Source organism: Lactuca virosa, chromosome 4, assembly GCF_052849685.1.
Source record: "Lactuca virosa cultivar CGN04683 chromosome 4, Lactuca_virosa_CGN04683_v6, whole genome shotgun sequence".
Classification (NCBI taxonomy): domain Eukaryota; kingdom Viridiplantae; phylum Streptophyta; class Magnoliopsida; order Asterales; family Asteraceae; genus Lactuca; species Lactuca virosa.
This window is the reverse complement of record NC_136429.1, coordinates 109,463,318-109,474,925: the sequence shown is the minus strand read 5'-3', so window position 1 is coordinate 109,474,925 and position 11,608 is coordinate 109,463,318. Positions and strand designations below refer to the sequence as shown.

Below are 11,608 nucleotides of genomic sequence, written 5' to 3'. Positions count from 1 at the left end.
GCGAAACTTCGACGTGCCATAACTTCTTCGTTATAACTCAGATTTCGGCGTTCTTTATATGTACGGAACCCTTGTGACATATTCTACAACTTGGTTAAGATTACTCCTTCTAAATAATCTTCCATCAAAAACTCATTTTTGATGCTCATCGTCTCTAAATTGACTAGCCCGAATTTGCGGGCGTTACATGCATGGTCCTAAATGCCAAAACCAAGCTAAGGGAAAGGTTTAACCCAAGGAGAAGGTCCAAGGCTTGCTAAATCTTATAACTTTATGACTATAGGGACTTAGGAGATTCCAGATCAGAAGTTACAACTCCACATCTTACCCGACACTCGAAATGTTCCACAAATGTACTAAAAATGGCCTTAAACCCAAGAAAAAGGGGATCTAATGCTAGAATGACCAAGGTAACAACTTGTTACCTTCAAATGGATGCCCAAACGTTGTAGATGTTGGATCTATAAGCTCCTTCCCGTTCCATGCTTCTCAACCTTCAAACTTCTTCAATAAAATGCACCAAAAGCACTCTTTTAGTCTCACAAGCACAAGGGAACAACAAATAACGGATAGGGTTTCTTCTATGGGTAATGAAATGGTAAGGGAGGCCACAAGAGGCGGATTAAGTCCTTTATATAGGGTGCAAACCCTAAAAATTAGGGTTTCATTTTCCAACTCCTACTCGTCGAGTCGGGGTCCTCCAACTCGTCGAGTAGACCTCATTAATCACGCGGCCTGATCCGCTTCTACACGACGAGTTGGGGGCAACCAAATCGTCGAGTAGGTCCAAGAATATAACTTTAAGCTTTTAAATTTTATACCGGGGAGTCGGGGTGTTACACTACATGGACTCGGCGAGTTGACTCGAGTTTTTACGGTTTTTGAGTTCTGAAGGAACTCGACGATTCAACAAGCTGTACTCGACGAGTTGGGTCAACATGGACTGTTGACCTTGACCGTTGACTTTGACTTTGACCAAGAGTTGACCAAGTTTGACTTCTGAGGGTATTTTGGTAATTTAGGGCTTGATAGTGGCCGAAGGCACCAATGTCGGCCCTTTTTTATTGCGAGGTGAGTTTTCCTTACTATAATAACAGGGTCGAAGGCACCAATGTCGGCCCTTTTTTATTGTTATCCTGGTTATCGCATGATGATATGCTTAGTGACCTGTTAGGTCTGTATCCTGGTATATAGGATGATGTTTCGTGAGTGATCTGTTAGGTCGGTATCCTGGTATATATGATGATATTTATGTGTTGATTGTGTGATTGTGGGTGGGTTGAGGCGGTCCTGCTTCGTGCTCTAGGCCAACAGACCCAGGGCGGTCCGGATAGACTGCAAACCCATCGGGGCGTATCAGTCAGACCGAAGGCCCGGAGAACGGTCTAGACAGGCTGAAGGCCCGGGAGGGCCGACCAGACATGCTGAAGGTTCTGAGAGTGGGCCAGATAGACTGAAGGCCCAGTGAGGGCGATCCAGTCATACTGAAGACTCTATATGCATGTTTTTTTGTTATGATATTGTTCTGTTTGTATGGCGTTGGTATTTTGGGGGAGCTCACTAAGCTTCGGGCTTACAATTTGGATTTTGTTTCAGGTACTTCGGATGATCGCGGGAAGGCGAAGGTTTGATTGTGCACCTCCTCACATTTTATGATTTTGATTTCTGGGATTCTATGATATGAAACTATTTTGAAAATATTTTTGTAAAAAATAATGGTTTTTGGATGCTTAAAAAAGTTTTAAATTTTTATGAATTTTGAGGGTGTTACACCTAGTCACCCGAAAGATTAGGTAGTTCGCGATCCAAAGCTTCCTCATTAAACACAATGTCAGGTTCCTAATTAGATAGTTCTCTAACAACCAATTTGTAACTAATTCCTTAAATAACCACACTTATTTTTATCATGAATCAAACTGGATTTAAGAGTTTTGATACAAACCCTTTTAACCGCCAAAGGGGCCTGAATGTCATCTTCCAAGAAGCACACGTCACCCCACAAACCTGCCACCTTATTCAAAGTAATATCATTCCAATCACAACAAGGTAACCCCAATATTTCAATCCAAATGACCCTCTCCAAAACTTTAAATCCAATCACCACTGGTCTAAAGTTTGAAAATTAAGCACGAATGGTAGTGGATTTCTTAAATTTCGAACACACCTCATTCAAATCAAAAGCAACATAAACCCAATCGCCACCCAAATCAAAAGCAACATAAACCCAATCGCCACCCAAATACCTAAGTTGTATATCATGGAAACCTTCCTCTTTTAATAGGATAAACAATTTAGGAATCAAAATCTAACACTCATGACCTGACAGAAAATGGATGACTTTACTGCTAAGTCATTAATAATCTCTTTCCCCTTAAGAACCAAAAAGGAACATCAAGTTTCTTTGAATTGATCATTCCACCTTTCACTACATTTGCAAAGGACCCCTTTTTAGAGTAAACAATTCCCCCAATGTAGCATGTGAATGCTCCTGGGACGTAGTGACATGCACACGAGAAGTTTCCCTTCTAAACTTGGCCAAAGATACAATGACATGATGTGTATCTATCCAAATATCACATAACTTCACTTCTAATTGTCTCTGATCCTAAACTTTAAGAAACCTTAGGGAGGAGGGAGTCGTTCCCTCCCAACCCACCGAACCCACTGTTACATCAATTTTTCTCTTTTATTTTTCTTCATCTTTCCGAACCCACAACAAACGGAAATCCTATCTTTTTGAACCCACTCAATTAAAAAAAATACAAAACAACTAAGGTACAAGTTTTAAAACACATGGTACAAGAGAAAATAAGAAAGAGAAAGTAGAGAGAGACGATGAAGTGGGTTAGTGAAACCAATCAACCCACTCGTTGAACCGGGAGTGGTACCGCCGATAACTCTATTGCTAATTAAGATTTTACATTTGATTGTTTTGTATTTTTTTTAATTGAGCGGGTTGAGTGGGTTCAAAAAGATAGGGTTTCCGTGTGTTGTGGGTTCGGAAAGATGAAGAAAAATAAAAGAGAAAAAGTGATGTGGCAGTGGGTTCAGGGAGTCATTCCGTCCCAACCCACTGAACCCACTGCCACATCACTTTTTCTCTTTTATTTTTCTTCATCTTTTCGAACCCACAACACACGAAAACCTATCTTTTGAACCCACTCAACCCGCTCAATTAAAAAAAATACAAAACAATCAAATGTAAAATCTTAATTAGCAATAGAGTTATCGGCGGTACCACTCTCGCTTCAACGAGTGGGTTGATTGGTTTCACTAACCCACTTCATCATCTCTCTCTACTTTCTCTTTCTTATTTTCTCTTGTACCATGTGTTTTAAAACTTGTACCTTAATTGTTTTGTATTTTTTTTTTCAATTGAGTGGGTTGAGTGGGTTCAAAAAGATAGGATTTTCGTGTTATGTGGGTTGGGAAAGATGAAGAAAAAGATGAGACAAAAATTGATGTGGCAGTGGGTTCGGTGGGTTGGGAGGGAACGACTCCCTCCTCCCTTACAAAGGCAAATCGTTTCCCAAACTTGGATAGTTTCCGGGAAATATAAACATCAGAGACTTTTCAATATTTTTTACTAATAGTCCTTAACTTCTTAGTGTCCACATCAAGAGGGAAATTCGTGAAGAAGAATGGAGTAGATACTTTATCAACGTTCCATGCAGATTTTTTCTTATTAGCAATTTTCTACTCCCAATTTTCTTTCCTACTCATCTGATCGGTCTAGTAAAAGGCCCAATAAACAATCAGAAACACAAGACACAATCCTCGGTAAACTCTTAGGTAGAGATCGTAAAACAGCCTTAATGAGAGATGAAGATTATAACAAAAAACAGGGAATCAACACTAGTCTACCGGTGTTTGATCCCGCCGATAAAGAGATCCCGAAGTCACCGGAGGATTAGGAATTTGGTTAACATTGATTATGGTTAATGGTTTAATATTGGTTATCAAAATGTTCAAAAATAATATATAAAGTGAAAGTACATTGGTATAGAAAATTAAAAAAAATACAAAAAAGTCTCAGGTCTCCAATCTTTGTAAGCTTTTAAAAAATAGTCTTGGACGTTAATGTTTGATCATCTTAAAAAACAGATCGTTATTTTAAAATACAACATTGGCTACCAACGTTTGTAAGCTTTTGAAAAACTTATATTAATAATGTCATCAACCTTCGATTTTTGTCTCATGATATCTAGGATTAATGGATTTTTTTTCCAAATTTTAATTGGTCTTAGACCATAATCATTTATATATAATCTATAATTTGTATATATTTAAATATAAAATTACCGGTTCGGTTAACCTATAAAACTATAACTCGGCCGTTAATCAGATAACAAAAAATTAAGAACCGCACCATCAGTTTTAAAATGGTCCATTTATTATGGTTTGGTTATATCGGTTTTGGTTAGGTTTTTCTGTTTTTTGATTATTATGCTCAACTTACTTCGATGTGCCGTGTGGATGGGTCAGGCCAAATAAAATATTGGGCTAAAGGGGAAGAACTAGAAAGGTCATCAAGGAATTCATTAAGGAGAGTACATAACATGTTATTAATTGTTCTCTCTCTCTCTCTCTCTATATATATATATATATATATATATATATATATATATATATATATATATATATATATATATATATATATATATATATATGGTTTCCCATTTTGTTGAGTTGTTGAGGGCATGAAAATCGAAAGGTAAATGTCATTGGAGTCACAATGATTGTGAAAACAATTATTATATATTCACCGTCATTATCACATTGAAAATACTTAATATCAAAACAATGTTGGTTTTTTTAACAAAAGTACTAATATATAGAAAATTGGCAAAACATCATATTTACGTCTAACTTGATATACCTTAAGTAAAATGAGAAAAACTGGTTTTTTATTGGTATGAAGTGTTGATTGCTTATAAAGAGGTATAATATATTTAGAACAAACATTTAATCATACAACCATCATGTAAATTGACATTTGTTAGCTCATCGTTCAAAAATTGACTAACTTAAAAATATATGTTGATAGACAATTTGATGTTTGTTTTCAAAATATGATATAAGATTTACATATATAACAAAAAAAGGAAAGAAAAAAACAAAGTTCCCAAAATACCTACTTTACAAACACACTTAATCTAAACCGATGTCCTTCTCCGTAGAAGAACCATGTCTATCTTTATTGTAATCTGAATTTATAATTACTCATACTTTACATCTGTTACCTGGGTTAGACTTCTAAATCTTGTGCCCATAAATCATAATCTCATACATTGGCATAATGTTCTTCTAGTTTGCCCTTAATCATTTCTCTTGCCAGATTACATCGACCATTTCAAGCATTTATAAAGTACTATGTCTTAGGACATCTTATTTGATATCTTTTAGAATCATTTTCTACTTCATGATTATGTTTTTCAAATAATGATTAGGTAGCCGATTACAACAAATAACACATTCAAAGTTGTACTTCCTAGCGTATATATTTATGATTCAACCACATAATTAATTTTAAAGAATGTTCATTATTCATGCATGTTTGCATATGCCCTAAAAGGAGATTGCTTTTGGTCATTTTTTTCCATACCCTAAGAGGACATGGCTTTTAGTCATTTTTTGCCACACATTGCAATTATTATGGTATTATCATACTTAAAAAACTAAAGTTGGTACCTATATGTTACAACTTAGTTAGTTAATGCAAACCTTAGTTGTAGGGGACTCATACAACTCTGTATCAATGTCTTTCATCTTGTTTATGTTCTTCCTGTTTTTCAACATCATCATTATATATCTTCATATTCGACATCTCAGTATGTATTCCTTAACATGTTTTCATTATATAATACGTTGAGGAAAGGATCATTACATACACTTACTTGACTTAGGCTTGAAGGCCTTTGGTTTGTAATAGAAAAAACAAAAGACAATAACATCATCATCGGAGTCTTTACTACGTAGATATGTTTTAGGATCTTTCTCTTTTCTCCTGCATGACGTGGATGCCATTTCAAACAGTAAAAACAATTTCGATCGTCAATTAATAATCAAACCACACTAAAATTAAATATTTAAATGATCATAAAACACATTACCTTCTGGTTATGGTTGGTTTAACTTTAAATCCTTCAATTGAACTCTTCTTGCATGCAATAATAGGATTTTGAACATAAGACTATGAAAACTCTCTTCTTGGTTTGCAAAATGTGGTTTTTAAGTAAGGTGTATGTACATTTCCAAGTTCATAGGCATTCAAGTGAAATAGGGTACCTACAATAGGAAAACAACTTGTTAGTAACCATCCAACCATCATTAGTTGAAATGTCTCCCCAAACTTAATGAGTAAGAAACAAGAAAACAATCATCACTTTTGAACATGCAAATATAATCAAAGTGGATGTTAGAATGAAACTTAATAAATTCTTTAATTAAACTAAAAAATTTAAGGAACAATATGCAATTGTTCAATCGGGATGAAGTGAAATACTACATAACAGGGAGGAGTGAAAATGAGAAATAAAAGGAGGCTAAAAATTTGAATTAACAAGGATGAGTGAAATTTTGAGAAACTACCAAACCACTACCACCACCACCATTGCCATCGGTCATTGGTGTCGCCACCATGGACCCCCCACCCCCACCCTGAACTGTTTCTTTCTTCTCCGAATTGCTACAAATCCAACATTCCATGAACGTACAAAACACATTGAGGTTGACTGCCACTTCGTAAGAGATAAGTTTATTGACCAAACAATGAAATTGACTCCAATTAGATCTTCTGATCAGTTAGCCGATATGTTCACTAAACCGTTGTCTGCTACAAAATTGATACCTTTTATGTTCAAGGTGGGATTAAATAATATTTATTCTTGAATCTCCATCTTGAGGGGCGCTTATTACAGTTCTAACTGATAGGGGTATTTTAGTAATTTAACTAATTGTTAGTTAGTAAGTTGTTATTAGTTTTTAGCTGGTTTTCCCCTTTATGTTGTCTGTATATAAACTTCATTTTGAGTTTAATCAAAGTAATGAATCGATTTCATTTCAATCTTGTTTGTTCTCGTAATATCTACCTCTTTCTTACCCGACCTCCCTTCATGCTTATTATTTCTTTCATCTTCTATTTTCCGAGATCACATTGTTAAGTTATGGAGATTGATTCACCTTTGACCTAATAGATGATCGAAGATGAAGTGAAAACTAGATTTCAACATTTATTTATTAGACATAAAGGTGTTGGGAAAAGGAAGAGAAGAGGACATCGACAATGATGGATGAGGGCAGGGAGAAGAAAAGAGACAGAGTGGGGGTAGAAAGTAGGGGTGTGCAATAAACCGTACAAACCGTATAAACCGCCCGCACCGCACCGCATAACGCGGTTTAAAACACTCGCGGTGCGGTTTGCGGTTTGTATTTTTGTTAAACCGCATTATGCGATGCGGTTTGTGGTTTACGATTACAAAATTGCGGTTTAAACCGCACCGCATTGATAAAATCAATTAATGATTATATATATATATATATATATATATATATATATATATATATATATATATATATATATATATATATATATTAGAAAATATTTTGACATGTCCTAAATTAGTGACATTATCTTAAGTTTTTAAAATATAATATCAATTCATCCAAAATTTAATGCAGTTACCATATTTTTTTGTCTCAAATTCATTTTCAACTAAGATTCAGTGACCATTATTTTATGGTCACTATGTTTTCTTAACTAATGTATATTCATAAGTAGTTAATGACCATAATTATTTGACCACCAAATTTCTTAATGACCACTTAGTGATGACAATGATAGTATTATCATTAAATTTAAAGTTAATAATTAATCAAACCGCAAAACCGCATGTAAACCGCATAAACCGTCTGCACCAAACCGCACCGCATAATGCGGTTTTGAACGTTCGCGATGCGGTTTGCGGTTTCTAAATAACTCAAACTACATATGCGGTGCAGTTTGCGGTTTTGGCTCTAAACCGCACCAAACCGCACCGCGCACACCCCTAGTAGAAAGGCTTGAGTAGAGTAGGAGTGATGGTGAGTTTTATGGGCCATTTATATTTAATATTAATAAAAATATAAAATATGTAAAAGAAAATATAAAATAAATGACAAAAGTGACTTTATGTGGGTTATGGACCAAAGTTGCTAATTTTACTAAAACAGGCGACTAAAGTGCTAATTTCAGTGTACCATAGAGATCATTTGCTCAAATAATTTATTGGCGGCTAATTAGCGGAAAGTGGGTTGCTCAATAATGGCGTTTTGCAAATTGTTTTTGTAATTGTCCCCTCATAATCGATGCTATCCCAAAAAAATCCTCTTCTGGCCAAACTTACTTCCCATAACCGGAAACTATGAAGGCTGTAGTGATCACAACTCCAGGAGGTCCAGAAGTTCTGAAACTGCAAGAAGTAGAAGAACCGAAAGTCAAAGATGACGACGTGTTGATCAGAGTGGAAGCCACGGCTCTCAACGGAGCTGATACGCTAATACGGCAAGGAAAGGAAACTCCTCCAAAAGGAGTGAGCGAGTATTTAGGACTAGAATGTTCCGGAACCATCGAAGCCGTCGGCAAAAACGTATCCCGTTGGAAAGTTGGGGACCAGGTGCGTGCGTACTCAACTGCAAATTTCTATAACTCCAATCAGTTGTTGTCAAGTTTCTTCTTCTTCTTCATGTTTGATAATATGGGAATCTTGAAAGTGTAGGTATGTGCACTGATAAGTGGTGGAGGATATGCCGAAAAAGTAGCTGTACCTTCGGGTCAAGTTCTTCCGATCCCTTCCGGTGTTTCTTTGAAAGATGCTGCTAGCTTCCCGGAAGTGGCATGCACTGTTTGGTCAACGGTCTTCATGACAAGCAAGCTATCTTCAGGGGAAGCATTTCTGGTAAACTCAAATGTTATTTTTTGCTTCTAAGATGTCCTTGATTGTAATTTAACCACCAAATTTTTGGCCATCTAACCCTAGAATCGGCATTGAAAAAAAAAAAAAAAAAAAAAAAAAAACTGTTTTTCTGCTACACTCTGAGTAGACATGATATTATAAGGTTTTCAGATACATGGTGGTTCAAGTGGCATTGGTACATTTGCTATTCAGATGGCTAAATACCTTGGCATTAAAGTTTTTGTTACTGCAGGCAGTGGCAAATCTAGAACAAAAAATCACGTGGTTCCTAAATTAAGTGAAGTCAATAAAAAAATCAACAACACTTTTGGGGTCGGGTCGCGTCGGCTCATGTACCTTGTGCCACCGATTGAAATATAACTGAAAAAGACGTATGGTTTAACGAAAAACTAGTTGATTATTAGTCCATTGATAAAACGGCGAACGGAGAGTGAGAGTCTTTGGCATGTGAGCTTTCATTTTATTAGAACAACTTATTTTTTTATTAATATTTTGAGAGTGCCGATTAAGAGTATTTAACTTTTTATTATCAATCCCATAATTTAAAATAACAAATTGCCCCTAATAACTTATATTTTTCTCTTTTTAAAATGGTTTTTTAAGAAATTTTTTTAAAAATCAAACTCAAGGTAGGTCCTCTATTTTTTCTAAGGTAGTTCCTAATTTTTCTACTATATACATTGTAAATGAAATTGAGAACTTAGGTAGGTCCTAGGACCTACCTAAGGACATGGTAGATACGCCCTTGACTGCAGGTAAAATTAATCCTCTTTTTCTATAAACGTTGATTTAGTTCCATGATTATATGCAAACATACGATAATGTTACTTATTCATTTAGGGAGTGACGAAAAATTGAAGGCATGTAAGGAGCTTGGAGCTGATGTTGGCATCAATTACAAGACAGAAGATTTTGTTGCAAGGGTAAAGGAGGAAAAGGTGATCTACCTTTAATTTTTAATGCTATTGTGACTTGTGATTTTTCTATTGGGCTAAATGCATTAAATAGCAATGTATTTACATTTACTTGTTTATTATAGCATTCTTATTTCGTTTCTTCTTATTATAGCATTGTACTTTGAAATTTTTTACTCAGTTATAGCAATGTCATCCATAAACACTTGGGGAGATTTTTCAGTAGACAACGTTAAATAAGAAAAAAAAGCTAAAAGTGCAATGCTCTAGTTGAGTAGATTTTATCAAAGTACAAAGCTTTAATAAGAACAAATTTGAAAGGACAATGTTGTGATAAGAAGAAATAAAAGTAGGATGATATAATAAAAGAGAAAAGGGGGTATGATATTCATTTCTTGCATTCAGCTCTTTTCTTTTTTAGCGATTGATTTTTCCTTGTACTTTTATTTTCCAGTGCACATATTGGCAAGATACTACTGCTTGCATACTCTCATGAGTCATGATCCAACGTCAAAGAGTTAATGGCTCCTTTGTGTATTTGATGGTTTGACTTTTATTTCTTCCTATGTTATGTTTGATATCATGTACTCTCATAAAAGCATGTGTTTGAAGTAATAAATGGTCTCAAGTGTATATATTCAGTAACATTAGCGATTATTCTAGTTTCCATATTTATGTTTAGTGTAGTTTCCTTATTAGGTCTTAGTATTAGCATAAGATTCTACATTATAGTTAAATACCCTTTATGATTAATGCAAAAGCGTGGCAAAAAATTAGCAATACCTGAGTTCCTAAATAGCTTCTTTCATTCAGCTCCATCCAAGTGTTTAAGCTTATCACTATGTTTAAAACTTTATATAAGATGGGAACATATGATCAGAAATGTTAGTTTAAACTTGTAACTATTTAGATCTTCCGAACCGATCTGACTTACAAAATGAAAACATTTACATCTTCATAACTGGAGTGGAAACTCATTAGGAGGAAATAAGAGAATTTCATCATCATTTCCTAGATGAGCAAGTGGCTTTTAAGAGAAATTGACGTTTGCATGAAATCTGTGAGGAACATGGAGGGAAGCATTCGCTAAGGAAATTCAAAAAAACGGAGGGAAGCTAAATTGTTGCAAAATTTGCTACGCGATGATGATTCCGTAGCAAAAAGTAAAAAAGTAGAGCAAAATTTGCTACGATCAATCAAACCATAAAGTCTTTGTAACTTCTAAATCTCCAATTTTGCCCTAACTTCTAAATTCCTCTGGTTCTGTCGCCTAACCTCTCTCCACCGACGCCATTTACGTGCAGCGAACACTAGGTCACCCCCGTCATCGATCTTCACCACCGTCGGCCTCTACCGTTTCCCTTTGTCAGCATTGCACCGCCCCCACCGTCTCCATTCATCACCGTCTCCCTGCCCAACAGCTTCGTTTTCTATCAAGGTTAAGGTCGTTCTTCCTCTAGTTTACAGTTTACACTACTCGAAGACATCATCTTTTGTTGTTCAAGGCATAAACTTGTTAATACCCTATGGATGTGTATGCTAATTTGCTGGATTTAATTATTTGAATATCATTCTTTGTTAAGAGTTATCGATTAAATCCTCCTAGATTTTGTATCAAATGGGTAACAAAATAGTTCGCATAACATGATAGAGGAAGTAATTACAAACATAAAGAAGTCCAGATTTATCAATGTGAATTCCCCAGAGTGTAGTTTGAAAATTATTGCTGCAACAAAAGTA

At 35.4% G+C, this 11,608-nt stretch overlaps 1 protein-coding gene across 1 annotated transcript; it reads left to right on the top strand.

The window, feature by feature from the left end:
* The first annotated feature begins 8,262 nt into the window (after window positions 1–8,262).
* On the top strand, window positions 8,263–10,509 carry LOC145107138 (uncharacterized). Its single transcript, XM_079044001.1, has 5 exons — window positions 8,263–8,654; window positions 8,757–8,936; window positions 9,105–9,186; window positions 9,795–9,892; window positions 10,323–10,509. Exons 1-5 carry the CDS (start codon window positions 8,403–8,405, stop codon window positions 10,362–10,364), a joined length of 654 nt encoding a protein of 217 aa, XP_078900127.1. The 5' UTR covers window positions 8,263–8,402; the 3' UTR covers window positions 10,365–10,509.
* The last annotated feature ends 1,099 nt before the right edge of the window (window positions 10,510–11,608 follow it).

What these genes read in the sequence shown, in the direction of transcription:
- LOC145107138 (XM_079044001.1), top strand. Translation starts at nt 8,403, where the DNA reads ATGAAGGCTGTAGTGATCACAACTCCAGGAGGTCCAGAAGTTCTGAAA. An exon ending in GTTGGAAAGTTGGGGACCAG is followed by an intron (nt 8,655 to 8,756) that starts GTGCGTGCGTAC and finishes TTGAAAGTGTAG; the next exon opens with GTATGTGCACTGATAAGTGG. An exon ending in TAAAGTTTTTGTTACTGCAG is followed by an intron (nt 9,187 to 9,794) that starts GCAGTGGCAAAT and finishes TTATTCATTTAG; the next exon opens with GGAGTGACGAAAAATTGAAG.